This window comes from Rhizomucor pusillus (genome assembly GCF_041956525.1).
Source record: "Rhizomucor pusillus strain CBS 183.67 unplaced genomic scaffold VTP01scaffold_26, whole genome shotgun sequence".
NCBI classification, from domain to species: domain Eukaryota; kingdom Fungi; phylum Mucoromycota; class Mucoromycetes; order Mucorales; family Lichtheimiaceae; genus Rhizomucor; species Rhizomucor pusillus.
In genome coordinates, this window is record NW_027192168.1 from 77168 (window position 1) to 97014 (window position 19847).

Genomic DNA, 19847 nt, shown 5'->3' on the forward strand with positions numbered 1-19847 from the left:
ATGGCATGTCACGGGATGTCTGTAGTATCTTTTGATCAGCGGCGCATCAGCATGTCTACAGCAAAGTGCATGATAGCCTTCCAATGATACTCCGAGTATAGTTGCATGAGCTGCTGTTACTGGACTACGGAGGAGCGAGAAGCGTCGTTGTCTGATCGAAACTGTTTATGGATGACTTCCGAGTCACCCTTGTTGCAGAAATTGGTTTTACACCGTCCAATGTTTGCATGTGCTTTTTTCTTCTGAGGGCAACGTTAGCGTCATCCACAATTCATTTCTTTTTCTTTTCTTCTTTCTTCCTTCATTTTCTGCCATCTACTGTAATATATGCTGTCAAAGGTCGTCTGCACAGCCGCTGCATTCATTGTTCTCCTGACAGGAGCAATAAAACGGCAGGTGCTTCTGCCCATGGTTAAGACCACGTCAAACTGGTGGGCGCGCACCGATGCTTCCGAAAATAATCATCTTGATTACCGGTATTTCTTGCACATAACAGATATGCACGTATGTATTTTCTATTTTAGCAGACGTCAAAACAGGCTGATAGAGTGTTAATTCGTGCTTGCTCCTCGCTAGGTGGACCCGAACTACGTGCCAGGTTCATCACCTTCTTCCGCTTGTCATCGAGGAAGGCGTCAGAGCTTGTTTGACACTAATGTTGGCCGATTCGGTGCCCCGGGTGAGAAATGCGATGCGCCAATATTATTGATGCAACAAACACTAGACTGGGTCGCGCGCGAGTGGGGAAATAAGCTTGACTTCATCATTTGGACTGGAGACAATGCCAGGCACGTTTTTCTTTGTGGTCAAATGGATGTTATACAAGTAATTCTGAATTGTATATTCTAGACATGACTGGGATAAACGGCAGGGCAGGCCTTTGACTCAAGTCCAGCGTCTCAATCAACTTGTCACTGACAGGATGCTTAGTACATTTCCAAATACGCCCATTATCCCTTGTCTCGGTAACAATGACGTGTATCCACACAACCAGATCGTCGCAGACGACGCCATCCTGCCATTCTTCAGTCATATATGGCAGCCCTTCATTCCCTCCGGCCAGATGCATACTTTCCGCCATTACGGATATTTCTCCATCGACCTGAAACATGTTCGCGTGATCTCACTCAACACAATGTATTTTATGAAAAAGAACGATGCTGTCAAAAGCTGTCGAAAACCAGGCCCTGCACGCGATCACATTGAATGGCTAAGAAACGAGCTAGAGCGTGCGCGCGCAGACAAAGTCAAGGTTCTTATCATGGGTCACGTCCCACCATCTCCTAGAGACTACAAACGAAAATGCTTTGAATCCTACCTGCATGTTGTTTCAAAGTATTCGGATATTATCGTTGGCTCCTTGTATGGACATTTGAACGTGGACCACTTTCTAATTTACGACGTCCAGAGCGCCAGACGAGGAGTATACAGCAACTTCAATGCCTTGTCTGATCCAGACGATCATTTCCATGCTACTCGCGACGTTGAAGCATATGTAGATTGGCTACGGAATATGTACGAAGTGATCGATTTGCCAAAGAACAAGGATGATGTTCCTCAAGACGGTTCCACTTATCCTCTCCCAATCGTTACTGCTAGTGTTTCCCCTTCGGTTCTGCCTGTCTATTATCCTACAGTCCGCATCTATCGATACAGCGTTTCAACCGAAAAACACGACAGTCGTCCATTTACGCTACTTGGTTACACCCAGTTCTATTCCAACACAACGCGCTGGGAGGAGGAGCACGGAGACGAACCTCTCGAATACGAGCTTGAATATGATACAAAGGACGAGTACGGCCTGGATGATCTCTCTGTAGAAAATCTCCTCGAGTTTGCAAAGAACCTGATCGAAAACGACGCCGAAACAGATTGGATCACTTACACAAGAAACATGTTTGTCAGAACGCAGAATGATACCCTTTCTCGCTAAAGTTTGCTTTGCGTAACCCTCAGATATCCACCCTCCTGTTTATCCCCCCACTAACCATTCAATTGTTTGGTACCTTAGCTTGATGTGAATCAAAAAATGAAATATATGCTAAATATGAATATTTCTACAAATAGCTGCGCATTTTCATAATAAGTGTAAGCAAACTGGGTTTCGAATTTGCAGTATTATGCACAGCTGAAATGGTCTGAGCGATCTCCTTGGTTACTCCATTTGTTACGATGCCGACGCAAATTCCAGAAAAGAAATGACAAACTTCGATAATAATGATTGCCATAGTGATCCCGTCGACGAACATATCGAAAACACCATACAGAAAAGCGTGCTAGCTCTTACTGACACCGTTGCTGAGGAGTACGTGGGGAGACAGCGCTTGCGAAGCCAGAAACGACAGCGCGAAGAGGAAGACCTCGCTGAAGTAAGCGCAAGGGATCCCTTCTAATTTGGAAACAGGAAGTTAAAACCATAATATAGCTAAAAGAATGCGACAATGTGCTCGTTGAACATGCCAAGGAATCCGTCGGGACCATCATAAAACACAACGCAGCAAAAAGACTGGAAAGTTACCACCGCCTGTCACATGAGGAGTGCTGCATCGTAACGTATGTTCAGTACAGCGTGCCTTCTACTTACTTTTCATCTGGAAACTTATAATCTTTTAAATAGACTTGGACTGAACTCAATCCTGGATCTTTCAAACAAAAAGTTTGGGCCGCAACCGGGCAGGTCTACAAACAGCCAGTTCGGAGCTTAGCCAGTTCGGAATAATAGTGGTACCCTTCAGCCTTTCTTCTTTTTTACCCGAAGTTCAGAAGGATCTTCGCTTTTTCTTCTCGCTTTTTATCCAAAGCTCCACATCACTTCGGGAAGAATCTTTTGAAGAACTTTGTATGACCATGAAGATCGATTTTTTATTAGTACCAATTTCATGGGTGACTTGACTTTTATTTGGGTTATCTTCCTCTTTCCATTCCATTTCTGGTACTATTTTCCAATGATTAACGAAGACGCCTACTTCGACACCCTGGAAGACTTTGAAAACTCTATGGAAAAAGGACTCACTCGAGAGTGGTTATGCTTTCTCGCGCAACGGCAGCAGCAATCTGATAGCTCAGGAAGATGGCAAGAGTTATCATGCAAGATACTACTGTGGTCAATCTAGAGCATACAGGAATAACTGGGGCAGAACACCAGATAATCGTGTGAGACAAAGAGAAACTATCGCTAAAGGATGCCCGGCATACATCAAGGTGTTTGTGCCAAGGCGCAACTAGAAGAAATTCCAGCACGTCCCTGATTATCGAAACAAATGGATTGTGCACAAAATTCACAATCGACATAACCACGAACCCTTGAAATGGTTCGAACTGGCAGCTTCTCCACAACATTGCAAGCTTGATAAGCAATAAAGCATCCTTGCCACGCTTCACAAGGCTCAGGCTCCCACTAGAACCGTTGTTAACGTGCTCAACAATATGACAGAAGGACCAAACTTAGTTCATACAAAGACCATAGCCAAAGCGCGCGCTCGTCTTAACCGATCGTTGAATGAAGGAGAGAACGCAGACACTATCCAACCGCTTATACGAAAACTTCAAGAAAGAGATTACTTCGTCAACCCCCTTGCTGCACCGACTGGACGCTTGAGTCATCTGTTCTTCAGCCATATGCAAGCAGAACAAGAAACAGCAAGATGTCCCGAGATGCTGATGATTGACTCAACATACAACACAAACATTTCCAAGTTTCCTATGGTTGCGCTGTAGGCGTTGGCAATTTGGCAAACGAGGATAATTCCTTGGCATCGTTCCAGATCGCTATGGCGTGGATGGAAAATGAATCATATGACTCGTACCCTCTGGTTCCTGCAAACTTTAAGTCTCACATTTACAACAAGCATCATGTAAAGCCAAAAGTCATAACGACTGACAGATGTCAGGCATTGGTGAAGGCAGCAAACGACGACTGTTATTGGAAAATGCTACGAAGAAAATTTCCGCCCGTACTGGAGAATATTGATATCCTCACGAACATTAAATCCGAACTGAGCTCGATCGAGAAGGTGATTTTGACAGTAGACGTGCTTCTATTACGCCGCGTGTATATTCCAATGTTGAATATAATTGATAGATCGCTCTGCAAGATCTGGCGATAGCTAGAAAGCAGCTACAAAGGCTGAGAGCACCACTTCCAGCAACAATGATGCTGATATCTTTTCTATGTATCAGCATATGTAAGTTGATAAGTTATGGTTTCCACAGTATGTACTCGATGATTACAATTTCAACAGACTGGAAACCCTGGAGTTTCGTTCCTACGCGTTCGAAGAAGACCACCCTATTATCACCGAGGGAGACCTCATTGTGAAAATTTGGGGTCCTCTTTTCGAAAAATTATTCAGACGGAGTGAAATGCAAATGGTAAGGTCCTCAATTTCAGAGGTTATGCGAGCGGAAATTTGACATTTTAGTTATGCAGGGGAGAGAGTATTAGTCAACATGAGGAGACAACGACCTCGTTTGGCTTTAAGGTCAATCTAAGGATCGTCTCGGACAGCATAAAAATGGGCAAAAGACGAGAATCAGACAACGGGAACGTTGAAGTGGTCGGCTGTCCGCGCCTGTCAGTAAGGCCGATACTGACAAGGCTAAGGTCCTTATAGAGTCGAAGCTTATCTTGGATTATTGTGCCATCAAAAGAGGCGAGAAAGACCTTGCCATCCCGGCATTGCAGCTGGGAGGTAACATTTAGCCACATCAATCTTTTTGCAAAGCATAGGTACTTACATAGTTCTGACTTAGGCCTGAGCGCCAAACTCATGACTTTGCGGCTGGTAGCAGATGGCCTGTACGTCGCTATCTCCGAAGGATCAACGACTCTTCCGGTCAACGCTCTTGACTTGCCACAGTTCATGAGCTTGATAGAACTGCTGTACAAGTTCAAGGTAAGAGCTATGCATGCCTGAATTTTAAAATAGCTCTATCTGAAACTGTATATAATTCTACAGATGGCGACAAGCCATGTAGCTTCGTTCAAATCGATCAAGGCAACAGCGGAAGAGCATGAAGGCAGTAACTGGCGTCGGGGGACGTGGATTCCCCCGAGCAAGGACAAAAGGCTCAGAATACCCGAGCGGCCAACACATTTAGCGAATCAGCGTTTTTAAGCATATTTTTATGTTTTTTATTATCACCTGATATTCTGTACGTTACCATACCAAAAGAATAGGTGCCAACTTTGACAGTGGCTGCTATCTTACTTTTACAGTATATGCCTTTCAGAGTCATTTAATACAGAAATTATTTTACGCGGGACTTACTACAGGATAAAGCACTCAAGGTTGGGATACTCCAAAGTTTCCCCAGCGCGTAGTCGTGGAAGCGTGATGATGATAAAGTTGCCAAGAGTGATGATCTCATTCTTCATCCACTTGTACGTAGCCAACTATTACCTTCAGCATATGCTTACTGGCGACAGAAAATACTCCTGATTCAAGCAATTTTAGCTCGCAAGGATGATGGCCATTATTCGGCACAAAATACAAGTATGGGGCACTTCGAAAAGAACATATATTCTGCATATTAAATATGGATGCTTTGTATGTGTGTTATTACGCATTTTCATGCTTTCTTTATGGTTATTTGCATTTTAGATATGAGTTTTTTCCAACTTTGATACCAAATCGTCTTCTTCCTTCTTATCGTCACCAGTCTTGACAGGTTCCTTATCCTCTGCAGCCTGTGCCTTTTCGACAAGTTCTGCCTCTTCATCAATATCGTCTTCTTCTTCGTCTTCCTCTTCTTCTTCATCGCTGTCAACTTCTTCCATATCATCCAATTCATCCAAAGCATCTTCATGCTCCCACAAAGCGAGTGCTTCCTCGAGAGATTTGGCCTCGCGCATTTCTGGATCAAATCTGTTTCCGTTCAACTCAAGGTGTATAAGCTCCTTGAGATGTGTTCGAACAGCCTCAGCCAATGTCAGCACAGCGTCGCCCTGAATTTCGTTGTATTGCAAGTGAAGGTGGCTAATCTTTGGGTTGAAACCTTCCAACAAGGCATCGGCAAGAGCAACACCGCCTCGTCTAGATAACAAGCAATCGCTAACGTTGAGAATTTGAAGCTCGGGCCACTCCTTCAATGATTTTGCCAGGGCTCTGCTACCCTTGGAGGTGAAAGTGTTATCTTGCAAGTCAAGATGTTCCAGCAACTTGCATTCTGCCAGACCCTTCATCAACTGAGTGATACCGGTAGGTCGGATTCCGTTCTGAGGCATGCGCACAACCTTTAAAGTACCGTGAGCAGCAAAAGCAGCACCCAGGGCGGGAGCACTGCCATCCTCTAACCGATTTCGGCCGCAAATGACAGTGTGTAAGGTCGACTGACGATTTTCGGCACGTGCCTTGTCAGCCCACGCCTGCAATGCCTTTGCAATCATTGTTCCACCACCAACACCCAATCCATTGTTATTAAGCTTTAATATCTCGAGCGTCTTGGTGTTGGACAAGAAGTCGATCAGCGGTTCCGCACCGGCAGGGCCGAAAGCATTGTCGCTCAGATCGAGTTCTACAAGTTGCGTGCATTCGAACGCATCGCAAAGTGCTTTCAGTGCTTGTGGGATCTCGGACAAAAGTCGACCAGTGAAAATGTCAGACAAGAGGGCACGCTAGCACACTGTGTGTGAGATATCTCTACTGGCAGAGCAAGTGTACCCAAAGGCAAACTTTCCCCACCTTGAGTGTTGCTTTGGGTTTCAAAGCAGCTGCCAGGGCCTCGCCGGCTTCGACACCGATCGTGTTACCGCTCAAGCGAATGACTTGCAGATCATCCATTTGCGCAATAGTGTCGACAAACTCTTTCACGTCATCGGCAGTGTTAAGTTTGAGACCTCTGCCCTCGATCGAGAAGACAGTGTTGTTTTCGAGTGTGTATTCGTTGATGGCGGTCGTCATTGAAGCAAGTGTAGGCAAAGCGCGCTCAGCTGGGAAAGCTGTTCAATTTTTTTCAGACATCCAAAAATGGGAACAACCTCGAAACAACACAGCAGAGAGACATATAAGAAGAAATATATATATACATCGGTATCTTGAATGTGGGCGATCATCTCATCGGTTTGCTGTTCCATGGAATTCAAGACGACATAGTTCGTCGAATTGCTGCACAATATTGTCCTTTAAACTCGGGTTATTCATCCATACAGACAGCAAGGCCAATCCTTGCTCACGGTTCTTGATCTGGGTGAATCCTTCTGGTCCTAGCAAAGATTCCAGCGAAGTCATTGCTGCTTTATACATTTCCACAATCTCATCCATGCCTTTTGCTACAATGTATGTCAGATGCCGAGTCCAGATATTCATTCTAAAAGCTTACCGAATGTTCGCATAGGGCATGTTTTATGGACAGGTACGTTGTTAACATAATCATCGCCGCGTATTTCGCTTGCACGTTTACAGATAGCACGCAATTCCAGCTGCTGTTGCTTCATCTTTGTGTATTGTCTTTTCTAATTTGCGGATCTTAGGGTTCTCCACTTGATTGGAACACTATACTGTTATTTGTATGTACCATTTTGAAGTGAATGTTTCGTAATTTTGTGTGATGCTGTGCAATAAGTGAATCCATTTTTGAATTGTACATCGATGTGATACCCGGAAAGGCGCGTAACAATGCAGGATGCCAATATGCAGTGTCTTCTGTGTATCTTTTCAAGGATAAGTATACTCTCTCTCACCATATAAAGCAGCAAGAAGTTTGAAGTTTACTTTGCCTGGATCACGGAATTGACAAGTGCATTGGCAACCGAGAACCCATCGCCGCTGAGCTCCTCCCAAGTCGATCTGGAACGTCTGAAGTCATCAAGTACAGCCTCGAGACGTCTCGAAAGCGTCCCAATGCTAAGAGCCATGGATCCAAAAAGAAGAGGAGAAATAACGGGAAGCTGCTGAGATACCACGCCCTTTGACAAGCACTACCCCCGCCCAGGTGCACGGAAGAGAATCCCGCGGGCTCCGTTCTGGACGTAATGTCAAAAGGTAAATCGATGCAAGTCGCAGTCTCGCCAGCGTGTTCAAGTAATCTCAATTCTTTTTTCTCTTAGAAAACTCTGAGGTATGTTCGACTCGGTGGCAAGACTTGGACTTGAAGCCTGTTGACAATGTGCAACTAATAGGATCTCGAGCAACAGCTTGCTCATCTTACAAAAGGTATGAGCTTCTCGAAGCAATGGAAAACCCAAAGGTTTCATGGATTTTTACATATATTACTACAGAGTTGGTAGCAAACAGCAAAGATGATCACAAAGTATCCACACTGCTTGTAAAGCGCGCCATCGTGCTTGAAAAGATGCAACGCGTAGATCAAGCCAGGTCTGATATTCGAACGGCACTTTTGAAAGATGCAAACAACGAGGAAGCCAAAGAGATCTTTCAGCGACTCTTGACAGGAAGCACAGCAGCAAATCCGGCAGATACAGCAGAAAAGAAGTCTCAAAATCCAAGAGCTGCACAGTTCCAGAATTACTTTCAACAGATAGCAAGCGGCAACATACCCGAGATCAAAAAGTTTGTGCGGTCCTCTGGCTTTGTCGATGTACTGGCAGCATGCGGCGAGCAGGACGCTGATACCGAATCGAAATCGATTGCGTTTATGATCCTTACAAAGATCTTCAATCCTCCTCCCAACACGGAAGGTTATCCGATGCAGACAATTATTGAAACGTGCGCTGATTGCTTTTCCAAATGCACCGATTCCGGAAAAAACGCACAGAAGCTGTTAGCATATCGAACACTAGGTGCGATTCTCGAGACGGGTATGACAGTAGGCGCCTCTATCCTGAGCCAGGAAGGTGTCGTCGAGGAGATGATGGACGTGATAGACTTTGAGATATTATCGGTACAAATTGCAATGACAGATGTACTGGCCATTGCAGCGTCAGATAAAACGTGCCAGAAACTCATTGAGAAATATGCCAGCAAATGGCTAGCACAGACGGCGAAACGATCTAGCGATGAACGACTTAAGGCTTCGGCTGGAACGGCTCTCACAAAATTACAGGTGCAGCAACGATACCAGGATAACAATATCAGCAGCAGCTCTACCGCAGATGATAACACTGAAGATACCTTGCAAAATGCGATGCGCCAAGTCGATCTTGGTAGCTCAGATCTTACAGATTCTCTTATGAAAACCATCAAAACATACAAGGACCATGAATCATCTGTCATATTGAATGCAGTCGAAGGGCTAGCATACTCCACCCTCCAACCCGACGTTAAAGAATCCGTCGCCAACGATCCGATCCTCCTGAAATCCCTGGCAACACTAGCAACTGATGCGACCAACACCAACAGCAATCCCCTTTTGTTTGGTATAGGTACAATATTGAGCAATACAACCATGTACAAGCCAGTATTGGATGAGCAGCAAAAGCAGATGAAACGACTTCGGGACCTTGCGAATGCAAAGTCTAAAGGAAAAGTAGCGCAAGAGGAGAAAGAGGATGAACGAGAAAATAACGAGGCGGTAGATAAACGAGTGAAAGCCATTATAGAGCAGGGCATATCCCCTGTCCTGTTGATATTGGCCAAAAACAGCAGCAGTAATCTCAAGACGGTTGCGGCCCAGACGTATTTCAACCTAGTTACTCCGCAGGCAACGAGAGGAAGACTGCTACAGCAGGGTGTCACCAAGGGGTTGCTACCCCTTGCTTTAGCGAAAGATTCGACGTATTCACCGGTTGCAGCGCAGGCGCTCGCGAAGCTTGCGATTACAGCAGACCCGCGTATCGCATTTGGAAGCCAGACTTCTTTGGAACTTGTACCATGTTTCTTGGAACTCTGCAAGGATACGGCACAGTTGCGTCAATTTGAAGGATTGATGGCGCTCACAAACCTGGCGTCAGTCGACGATAATGTCCGATTCCGAATCTACAGCGATCAAGGAATGCCTATCTTTGAAAATTTGCAGTTATCCAACAATGATATGATCCAGCGAGCAGCAACCGAAATGATTTGCAACATGACATTTTGCCCGCCTGTATTTGAGGATTACAGCAAAAGCCCAAACAGGCTGCGGCTTCTTTTGATCCTGTCAGATCATGAAGATATTGCTACAAGAAAGGCGGCGTCAGGTGCATTGGCGATCCTCGCCAACAGCAAAGATACATGCGAACGGCTGGCAAACGTTGACAAGGCTTACGAGCGGATGGTGCGACTTGTTGACTCGAACGAACCGGCGGAGGTGCAGCACCGCGGTATTGAAATCATACGCTTGATGATAGAAAATCTCGGCAAAGAGGCAGCAGATGCGTTTGCCAAAGAGCAGGTCAATGATATGCTGGTAGTGATAGTTACACAATCGAACGTTAACGTGGTGCGGGCTGCTGCAATGGATGTGTTGAAAATTTTTGTAAAGCATGGGGTGGCAATAAAGCATTGATATCACCTTGTCAATCATGGTGACGAAACCTCAGAAAGCAGAAAACATATAATAAGGGCAGCAGGGGATTACTTCCACGAAATATATTTTCCTTTATATCCACAAAAAATGTCTTCTTCCATCGGTGACGTCTCGCAAATCCCCAAGCAAGAAACACAGACCCAGCCTGGTTTGCAGCATGAAATGGCTCCTCACCCCGTCAGCTACGACATGGTCGGAGGTAATGGTCACTTTGAGCCCTACAAGGCTGCTGGCAAACTGCAGGGTCGCAAGGCCCTCATCACCGGCGGTGACTCTGGCATTGGTCGCTCCGTCGCATTCTTGTTTGCCAAGGAAGGTGTCGATGGTATTACCATCTTCTATCATCCCAGAGAAGAGAAGGATGCTGCAGATACCAAGAAGGATGTCCAGGGCAACAGCAAGTGCAAGGTTCTTACATACGCTTTGGATGTTGGCGAGGTTGAACAGGTCAAGAAGGGTATCCAAGAGCACGTCAAGGCGTTTGGTCACATCGATATCTTGGTCAACAACGCGGCAGAGCAGCATGTTTGCAAATCCATCGAAGAAATCCCGGACGAACAGTTTGAACGCACCTTCAAGACAAACATCTATGGTTACTTCTTTGTCGCCAAGTATGCATTGCCACACATGAAGTCGGGAGGCTCTATTATCAACACCACTTCAGTAACTGCATACCGTGGATCTGCTGGTCTTCTCGACTACTCTAGCACCAAGGGAGCTATTGTAACTTTCACCCGTTCGCTGTCGCAGCAGCTTGCTCCCAAGGGCATCCGCGTCAACGGCGTTGCTCCTGGCCCCATCTGGACACCACTGGTTGCAGCAAGCTTCTCGCCGGACAAGCTCGAAAATTTTGGCAAAGGACAAGTCCCCATGGATCGCGCAGGTCAACCCAGCGAAGTCGCCACTGCATATGTCTTCCTTGCTGGTCCTGACTCCAGCTACTACACTGGCCAAATTTTCCACCCCAACGGTGGCACCATTGTAAACACATAATTGTAAATAAACACGTTCGCTTTCTTATTATTTTCTGAGCATGCACTTTATTGTAACAGGGGGCGGGTCGGTGTTGTGGAGAGATCCTAGGATTTTCCTCCGAGTGTAGTCTATTAAGGGAAACAGACAACGTTCGTTGCTGTTGAGCCTTTATGCACCTAAGAAATGTACACTGGTAACCGTTTATCATTCTTTAACAGCGGAATAATGGATCAACTGCCATGGAAACTGCTTTAGTCTGGATGATACAGTAAGGATTCCATGATTTCGACTTCGGAAAGTTCAAGAGGTGCTACATTTACATACATCTATGCAAGACTGGGTGCCAAAGCAAGTTGATTGAATCGAAACTTGTTTTGTTCTCCACTCCTCCGTTTTCATGCTCATTCATTTCTCTTCTTGAGGAGCACCGTGAAGGGTTCTATATAATTTGCTTAGCGCAGGAAGGAGATCACTGAGTTCTTCGAACAAGGGGTAAGGACCGACCCGAGATGCGGGTCGTTCTCGACTTTCACACAGACAATATTTCATCTCTTTTGTGTTTCTTTGGGAACAAGTGACCGAAAGAGTTGAGAAAGAATGTGTTTAAAAATTTGAAGAAAAACAGACCAGTGTATATGTACGCCATGAAGTGGACTCATCGCTTGCTGTTCAGACAATTGGCTGAGTCAAATTATCTTGATGAAGATACACACATCGTAATCTCCTTTTTGGATAGGAGAGACAAAAGCCAGCAAAGCAGCAAGTAAGCAAGCTACTTATGTGTAGGACCCTGTTAGCTGAAATAAGATATGTAACGGATGACTTACCCCTCATTCAATGACCAGTATTTTCTATTGTTCAGATGCACACCCCTTTTGTTTTCATCGAACGACTCGCTCCTCTTCCATGTTGCCGAATAAGATGGCCTAGATCTGCTGATAGTCGAGAAAAGTAATACTTTGCAATAATAGAACGAGTAAAGGGGTTAGGAACAAGGAAAAAAGAACGAGTAGTCTCCCCCTTACTAGATATCAGACCTTATAAATATCACAATGTTAGACCCTTCTGGTCGTCTTGCTCACTTGACTTTACACAAATGCTCGGTTCCGTTAAATTTCTAGTAATCGCCATTTTCTTCTTCGCGGCCGTAATCGACGCCGGTTCCTACCACCGCCAATCGATCGCAAATACGAATCCACTTGAAAAACGAGAACTTGACCACCCTTGCTTCAGATGCCCCAGCGACGAGCTCAAAAACGAATGCGCAACTAAATGCGCAGCTTTAGACAAGAGCAGTGAAGGCAAACCGAAGATCTCACCAGTCTGCTATCAAGGTGCTTGTTACTGCGGCTTCAGATTTCCCGGACACTGATCTCTCTTTCTTATAACCTCCCCCTCCTTCTTCATTGTTTCGAGTGCATATATACAGCTCGGCCATTATATAAAAGTTTACATTCATCTCAATAACAGACATCTATCATGATATCTTGCGTTTTTATTTATATTTTCTTGACTTTCCTTTTGTACTATCATCTCTTCTCTGCATGATCGAGTCGTGATGCTTATACAGCGTAGATCGCTGACTTAAAAAGATACCTGTAAAGTAGTCGAAAGAGATTAGGGAACGAAAAGACAAACAGCAGCTGAAAGTTTTAGAATGAAAATATGCCTATATATCCACGGTTATGGTCTGTTTTTTTTGGGAACGCATTTGCACTGTCGGAAGGAAGATTTTGCGCAGCTCTAGAAAACATTTTGCGTTGTTACTTTCGAGATTTCGCAGCATTTTCTATTATAAAATACCTTTCGCACATCCGGTTCCTGGAAAAGACACACTTATGACCAGGATAACTGAAGCAGTTGATAGCATAAAGGTCAGCGACTTTGAAGGTTTCGTTTCACATTCCCACAGTTGTCTAGAAACGTATCGCAACAGAGAGCCGCTGTTATCTGCCTCTCGAAATGACGACGAACGATGGGCATGATGGGTCGCGACAGGCCGAAATGTGCGACACTGATATTTCAGCCATACGAATTCTATTTTTTGGAAAATACTATTCTCATTTGTGGGGGATGGGACTTGGATTTGCCAAAGGCCTGCATTCTGGTTGGTGGACCATTCGGCTGCGGAGACTTTAAATTTCAGGCTCGTGAATCTTTCCTTTTTCCCTTTTCACTCCTCTGTGCCCGCGCAAAATGCAAACTAGTCGACTCTCCAAAGAAGAATTTCGAAAACAAAAGGATCTCGATGCAGCAAGAAAAGCAGGCACAGCACCTGCTGAAATCGACGACGAAGGCAATGAGATCAATCCTCACACACCACAGTTCATGTTGAAGGCGCCTTGGTATGTCGATACCGGCAAAGTTTCCTTGAAACATCAAAGAGCTCCAGAAAAGCGGAAAGGACCAAAGTTTGGCGCAGAAGACAACTTTTGGTATGCTCGAGGTCAACGGGCGGTACGTTGATTAACGTTTAAAACGTATGAACGAGTTGCATGCTAATCAATAATACGTACAGGGACCTGCGGCTACCAAGTATCGCAAAGGTGCATGTGAAAATTGTGGAGCAATGACGCACAAGACAAAAGATTGCGTTGAGCGGCCACGAAAGAAAGGTGCGAAGTGGACAGGACAGAACATTCAAGCTGATGAGATCATTCAGCACGTTGAGCTTGATTGGGACGAGAAAAGAGATCGATGGAACGGCTATGATCCTCGAGAGCACGACAAAGTCATTGAAGAATACGAAAAGATAGAAGAAGCAAGACGAGCACGGAAAGCGTCAGAGCTGGACAAGCAGGGACCGACTACAGCATCCGAAGCTAAAAAGATTGCACGGTTATCGGATGACGAGGAGGACGATGAAGAAAAATACGCAGACGAGGCTGATATGCCTGGCCAGCATGTAAATACAAAAACAAGAACTACAGTGCGAAACTTGAGGTAAGCTGTTGTTTACTTATCGAGTACCATAATCGCTTGAGACTAACATGTGTATTGTACAGAATTCGTGAAGATACCGCAAAATATTTGCTCAACCTTGATACAGAGTCTGCATACTATGATCCAAAGACTCGCTCTATGCGTGAAAATCCTCTTAAAGACAAAGCTTCAGACGATGTACCATTTGCTGGTGATAACTTTGTAAGGTACACTGGCGAAGCACCCGATATGGCCAAAGTACAGTTGTTTGCATGGCAGGCAGCAGAGCGTGGAAGCGATGTCCACTTACAAGCGAATCCCACCCAAGTGGCTCTTCTGCACAAAGAATACGAGTCTAAAAAGGATAAAGTTCGAGAAGCTACGCAAAAGAACATCCTTGCTAAATACGGCGGTGAAGAACATTTGGAAGCACCACCGAAAGAGTTATTACTGGCGCAGAGTGAAAACTATGTCGAATACTCGCGAACGGGTCGCGTTATCAAAGGCCAAGAGAAAGCCAAAGCACGTTCCAAGTATCAGGAAGATGGTAAGCTCAGATTTACATTGCATTGTTTGGTGATAAGGCTGACTAATATTCGGTAGTATATATCAATAACCATACATCTGTGTGGGGATCGTTCTGGGCAGACGGCAAATGGGGATACCAGTGTTGCCGATCGTTTGTGTACAACTCATATTGCACGGGCGCTGCGGGCATTGAAGCTCAAAAAGCATCCGAGGACTTCACGCGCGGCGGGGGCGGGGGCGCAACGGGCGCTGCATGAATGACAAGAAAAGATGGGCCAAGCGAGCCAACCCAGAATCGGAGTTGATTGTTGTGGGAAGACAGAAAGCATGACGTTTTGGGTTCTGAAATAAACATCTTTTTTTTCTTTTCGACTTTTGTATTTTTCCTTGTCAATGTATTCTACTCAAGGATCCATGGACGATCTAGCCTTATGGCTTTTCCTAAACACCGATATAAACTCTGCGAGCAACAATGCGAATAACCAAACAGAGCAACAGAGAGATGCGGACTGGGCATTCGAGAACTTTATCAACACAGATGATGATCTTTACGTTGGCCCGACTTCCAACGACAATACCCAGACTACTTCGTCGGTACAGCATCAGATGCTGCAAGAACCACCACCGCCTTCATGGTCAGGTGCTGTGAGACGACGACGTAGCTCCTCGATCAACACACTCCACCCACCGTACTACCAGACGCAGACCTTCCACCCAGAACGATATACAACCTTCACCCGCCAACAACAGCAGCAACAGCAACAGCATGATCCGCTGATGGCTCTCTCCCACGTACGTTATTTTGCATTTCGCACTAAATTTTAGCTTATGCTGATCTGAGGACCATATCTGTAGCCTCCATTGTCCCACTCCCCCCCTGTCATCAGCCTCCACCGAAGACATGTCCTCACCAGCACTGCCACACAATCAACCTCTGGGCAATCTTTTTACAGACTTTGATCTTTTATCTATTCCTGCAGCTACCACAGAAACAACAAAAGACGATGCTGCTCCGTGGCGTCCTGCAAAGAAATTCCGCAGACGATCGTCGTCTGTCCCGCCCGCATTCCACAGCAACCTTGCAAAGGACCCGAGACCGCCGCAAAGAACAGCAGCAATGGATACCCATTCTAACACGGGTGGGCTCGTGTTTGCACAGGTGCAAGTCGCTGATACCAGACCTCCGCCGCAGAACGCTGCCGCTCAATCGGCAGTTCCCGCCGAACCCATACAAATCGAACGATTGCATCGCAAGCCGCCGCCACCTGTTGATCCGGAAAAGAAACGAGCGGAAATGGATTATAAGCTTAGACATGTAAACTTTGATGATGTAACGGTGGCTGAACTCAAGGAATTGCTGCGCCATTGTGGCAAACTCACAACCGGGCGCAAAAACGATCTGATACAACGATTGAAAGCTGAGAGGGAACGTATCATGTCAACAGAGGAATTACATCAGACGATGGCTGATATGTCAATTCAGCAACAACAACAACAACAGCAGCAGCAGCAGCAGCAATAGCAACAATAGCATTGATGCTGGAAAGGGAGGAACATTACATCAGCAAACAGAAACGGGCCGACCCCAATTGCCGGATACAAATAAAACACAAACGGAGTGCATTTTCTATATTCGTACATTGGATGTCAGCGACCGTTTGTAATTTCTTTAACACGTTCAGCCAACAATCCGTTGGGGTCGATAGGCTGCAGTGGCACGCCAAACAAATGTTCAAAGCTCTTTACAAGCACCGGCATTGTGTTAGATGGGCTCACCAGTTTCCTCAGTTGTTCCGAGATTGAAGTGACCTTTTTGTCCTCTAAACCGCATGGAATAATGTGCTGATACCAACTGAGATCCACGTTGCAGTTGAGCGCGAGACCATGGCTACTAACATATCGCTGTAAATGTACACCTGCAACAAAGTTATTAGCATTGTTGTTCGTTTGGGGAGAGATACTCTTAATTTACCTAATGCTGCAATTTTGTGTTCTTGACCGATCCAGACACCCGTGTTTTCCGTCGTGTTTGCCTTGATACCATATCGAGCACAGCAATCAATGACGGTCTTTTCTAAGCGTGATACGTAGCAGCGTACATTAAGCTATATTTTTGCGTGTGATTATTGGTGGGGCAAATTCTCACGCATTATTAACATATACTCACTTGGAAATCGCGGATGTCTAGTATCGGGTATGCAATCAATTGACCTGGTCCATGGAATGTTATCTGTCCTCCACGCATTGTCTGCAAACAACAAAGGACTGAAGGATCAGGACCTGATATACCATACATATATATATCCACCCAAACGAAATTCTTTTAGCACACCTCGTAGTAGTCTGCACCCAACTTTCGCAGCTTCTCTTCCTGCTCTCGCTCCGTCTTTCCACGAATACGCCGTCCAGCAGTGTATGTAGGAGGATGCTGCAGAAACAATACAAGATTCTCTGAGTCAGTGTCTCGAGCATCCCTTGCATTCCGGTTGATCTGATGTCGACGATCGACGAGGAAATCTTGGAGTGCCAACCCTACATCGTAGGGGATCTGTTGCTGCACCAGGGAAATATAACCGATCGGTCGATCAGGGTGCAGAGGTTGCGAGGTAGACGCTGCACAGGATGTGTATGCTGCTCGTGAAAAGGTAGTTTTGTTTATTAGTCCAAATCGTCGTGTAGTTGCTAGCATGAAAAAAGAGAAGACGAAGGAAGAAAAAAATTCGGGCAAACACCGCATTTTGGTGTTTGCAATGAGAAAGACGAAGATATAGGAAGAATGTAAATGTGTATGTACAAATGTAAGGAATGGAAAGGATTGATGTTAGTCTCTCAAGCAACCTTGGCCTTCTTTGATGAATTTTCTTCACTTTCATCTTGTTGATTATCATCATCCAGCGAACGTTTGGAGGTACTGCAAAGTCCTTGTTCAGTCTCGTGTATGTGTAAAACTTTCTGGATATTGCATACATACCTTGAGTCCAATTTTGCTAGAGGAGATGGTCGGTAATCACGGCCGCCCGACGAGGATGATGGTGGTGGCGGCCAGTGGAACGTATTGCCAGCTGTAGGTGTCGCAGAGAAATTCAATGGACTTGGCAACTCGCTTTGCTGATAAAATTCCGGATAGAATGTTGACGGCGATGGCAAGTTTTGTGCGAACTGCGAGGGCAGCGCAGACGGTGGACCGAGAGCCGATCCTGGTTCTGAAGTCGATACCGTTGGTCGCTGCGGTGTAGCTGGTCGAGCAAACGTCTTTTCATCATCTTCATCCTCTTTGCGACCGGACGCAGTGGATGAAATAGACGAAACAGATGCATTGTGTTGATGGCCAGTCTTCTTTGGTGAATCACCTGGAATTTGCACTCGTAACTTTGGCTGCGCGTGCTTCTTGCTGTGGCTGTGATGGCTTGCAGCGGATGGTGTTGGACTGGGGATATTGGCAGATGATAAATGCGGGCTATTGACATTGCTCTGGCTTCCCGTGCGCTCATGCGTAGGACGATACTGTGGGCTTTGAGTCTGGGCTGGCTGGGATGTCTGTTGACTAGGCAACGGCGCAGAAGGTGTTGGCATAGGCGATGCAACGTGGTGTTGTCCAGGAGCTGCTGAATACATAGGCTGATGCGGGGAACCCACTACATGATTATACGGCAAGGTAGGCACTGACGGAGGTGCTGGAGGCGGCGGTAACGGCGGACCACCAGGAACACCCTGATTCAGGTACATAGTGAGCAACTTGTTTACTGCAGCTTGGAAACAAGCATTGTAAATACTTACATGCACCATGTACATAGGAGGAGGCGGTGCTGCTTGATGTACCCCGTAGACATCATAGTAAGGTTGTCTTTGCACTGGAACACCATGATGAGGCGGCGGCTGTTGATGGGCTGGCACCGTGTAAGGCGATCCTCTGTAGTAGGAGGATGGCGGTGGTGCTTGATGATACACAACAGGCGGAGGTGCATGTGACCGTTGAAGGTGATGCGATGGTGGTGGAGGATGCTGTGGAGTGCCCACAACAGCGTGAGATCCGACCTGTGGAGTGTGCTGCTGTTGTGCTTGCGTATTGTTGATACTCTGCTGAGGATGCATCTGCTCGTGCTGCGGTGTAGATCGCTCCTCTTTGAGAGTTAAAGATGCCGTTTTCTCGGCATTTGACTTTTTAGCCGACGAACCAGCAACGCTGTCTTCAGTGTCGTCTGCTGCTTCGTTCTCTATCTTAACACTCGCGTCGTCATGGTCGGTGAGGTTGACAAACTATTCTAACTTTAAGTAACCTATTCATTCGCATAAACATATACGTTATCTTCACGCTTACGTCTGCATTCGATTTGCTTTCATGGGGTTCACTGTACTGTTGCCAACATGTTAGAATCACATAGCGACACAAAGCTGGATGTTAAAGCGTCTTTACCTCGGTATACTTCATCAATATCTTGTCAATTTCAGTACTGGCATACTGAACAAGCTTGCCATTCGAATTGAAGATGATCAAAGCGATTTCGCAGTCGCAGAGAACACTGAGCTCGTACGCCTTCTTCATCAACCCCTGTTTCCGCTTGAGGAACGTGACCTGGCATGACCAAACGTTAACAAATTCTCACGTAGCCCCGGTCATTCAACAATGTACCTGTCGGTTACGGTCGTCTTTGATAGGCTGAATTTTTATTTTTTTCCTTCCCATGCTGATGCTGCATTGTGTAATCGTTGCAGGGTTGGCAGGTACACGTTCAGTAACGAGCGTAATGCAAGTCAAAGTTGTTTACGGCCTACCTGTATTATGCAGCCCTTTTCGCTTGTTCTTTTTTGGAATAACAGAGACTGCTGTTATAAATAACCAGCAGTTATATTTTAAGCAAGAGAGAACCAGGAGATGGCCGAAAAAGAAAGGGGACAGGGTTCGTTAACGTGCTAAAAAAAATTGTCACTCCGCTGAACTAGCACCTTTTCCGCGACAATCCGCTGACACCGTGGATTCGTTGCTTTCTTCAGTCAGAGTTAACTCTTTTCAGTCT

The 19847-nt window shown here is 45.8% G+C and overlaps 11 protein-coding genes across 11 annotated transcripts; 7 read left to right on the top strand and 4 right to left on the bottom strand.

The window, feature by feature from the left end:
* Positions 1 to 408: 408 nt before the first annotated feature.
* VTP01DRAFT_5862 (uncharacterized protein) lies at positions 409 to 5117 on the top strand (the record flags this gene model as incomplete). The annotated part of the gene is made up of 14 exons (XM_069384699.1): positions 409 to 504; positions 577 to 788; positions 850 to 1896; positions 2231 to 2369; positions 2426 to 2553; positions 2618 to 2677; positions 2870 to 3103; positions 3363 to 3646; positions 3718 to 4013; positions 4111 to 4184; positions 4242 to 4371; positions 4583 to 4691; positions 4753 to 4895; positions 4959 to 5117. The coding sequence occupies 14 exons, from the start codon at positions 409 to 411 to the stop codon at positions 5115 to 5117; spliced, it is 3111 nt and encodes a 1036-aa protein (XP_069234906.1).
* Positions 5118 to 5599: 482 nt separating this feature from the next.
* Positions 5600 to 6902, bottom strand: VTP01DRAFT_5863 (uncharacterized protein; the record flags this gene model as incomplete). The annotated part of the gene is made up of 2 exons (XM_069384700.1): positions 5600 to 6616; positions 6684 to 6902. The coding sequence occupies 2 exons, from the start codon at positions 6900 to 6902 to the stop codon at positions 5600 to 5602; spliced, it is 1236 nt and encodes a 411-aa protein (XP_069234907.1).
* Positions 6903 to 7055: 153 nt separating this feature from the next.
* VTP01DRAFT_5864 (uncharacterized protein) lies at positions 7056 to 7855 on the bottom strand (the record flags this gene model as incomplete). Its single annotated transcript, XM_069384701.1, has 4 exons — positions 7056 to 7270; positions 7321 to 7453; positions 7516 to 7651; positions 7713 to 7855. The coding sequence occupies 4 exons, from the start codon at positions 7853 to 7855 to the stop codon at positions 7056 to 7058; spliced, it is 627 nt and encodes a 208-aa protein (XP_069234908.1).
* A 117-nt stretch (positions 7856 to 7972) lies between these two features.
* VTP01DRAFT_5865 (uncharacterized protein) lies at positions 7973 to 10386 on the top strand (the record flags this gene model as incomplete). Its single annotated transcript, XM_069384702.1, has 4 exons — positions 7973 to 7982; positions 8048 to 8058; positions 8120 to 8153; positions 8219 to 10386. The coding sequence occupies 4 exons, from the start codon at positions 7973 to 7975 to the stop codon at positions 10384 to 10386; spliced, it is 2223 nt and encodes a 740-aa protein (XP_069234909.1).
* A 108-nt stretch (positions 10387 to 10494) lies between these two features.
* Positions 10495 to 11400, top strand: VTP01DRAFT_5866 (uncharacterized protein; the record flags this gene model as incomplete). The annotated part of the gene is made up of 1 exon (XM_069384703.1): positions 10495 to 11400. One exon carries the CDS (start codon positions 10495 to 10497, stop codon positions 11398 to 11400), a length of 906 nt encoding a protein of 301 aa, XP_069234910.1.
* A 1078-nt stretch (positions 11401 to 12478) lies between these two features.
* VTP01DRAFT_5867 (uncharacterized protein) lies at positions 12479 to 12754 on the top strand (the record flags this gene model as incomplete). The annotated part of the gene is made up of 1 exon (XM_069384704.1): positions 12479 to 12754. The coding sequence occupies one exon, from the start codon at positions 12479 to 12481 to the stop codon at positions 12752 to 12754; it is 276 nt and encodes a 91-aa protein (XP_069234911.1).
* Positions 12755 to 13578: 824 nt separating this feature from the next.
* VTP01DRAFT_5868 (uncharacterized protein) lies at positions 13579 to 15089 on the top strand (the record flags this gene model as incomplete). Its single annotated transcript, XM_069384705.1, has 4 exons — positions 13579 to 13839; positions 13901 to 14325; positions 14388 to 14851; positions 14908 to 15089. The coding sequence occupies 4 exons, from the start codon at positions 13579 to 13581 to the stop codon at positions 15087 to 15089; spliced, it is 1332 nt and encodes a 443-aa protein (XP_069234912.1).
* Positions 15090 to 15225: 136 nt separating this feature from the next.
* Positions 15226 to 15657, top strand: VTP01DRAFT_5869 (uncharacterized protein; the record flags this gene model as incomplete). Its single annotated transcript, XM_069384706.1, has 1 exon — positions 15226 to 15657. The coding sequence occupies one exon, from the start codon at positions 15226 to 15228 to the stop codon at positions 15655 to 15657; it is 432 nt and encodes a 143-aa protein (XP_069234913.1).
* A 76-nt stretch (positions 15658 to 15733) lies between these two features.
* On the top strand, positions 15734 to 16354 carry VTP01DRAFT_5870 (uncharacterized protein; the record flags this gene model as incomplete). The annotated part of the gene is made up of 1 exon (XM_069384708.1): positions 15734 to 16354. The coding sequence occupies one exon, from the start codon at positions 15734 to 15736 to the stop codon at positions 16352 to 16354; it is 621 nt and encodes a 206-aa protein (XP_069234914.1).
* Positions 16355 to 16479: 125 nt separating this feature from the next.
* VTP01DRAFT_5871 (uncharacterized protein) lies at positions 16480 to 17521 on the bottom strand (the record flags this gene model as incomplete). The annotated part of the gene is made up of 4 exons (XM_069384709.1): positions 16480 to 16748; positions 16805 to 16937; positions 17000 to 17080; positions 17165 to 17521. The coding sequence occupies 4 exons, from the start codon at positions 17519 to 17521 to the stop codon at positions 16480 to 16482; spliced, it is 840 nt and encodes a 279-aa protein (XP_069234915.1).
* A 140-nt stretch (positions 17522 to 17661) lies between these two features.
* On the bottom strand, positions 17662 to 19516 carry VTP01DRAFT_5872 (uncharacterized protein; the record flags this gene model as incomplete). The annotated part of the gene is made up of 6 exons (XM_069384710.1): positions 17662 to 17743; positions 17804 to 18543; positions 18610 to 19089; positions 19151 to 19186; positions 19247 to 19405; positions 19463 to 19516. The coding sequence occupies 6 exons, from the start codon at positions 19514 to 19516 to the stop codon at positions 17662 to 17664; spliced, it is 1551 nt and encodes a 516-aa protein (XP_069234916.1).
* Positions 19517 to 19847: the final 331 nt, after the last annotated feature.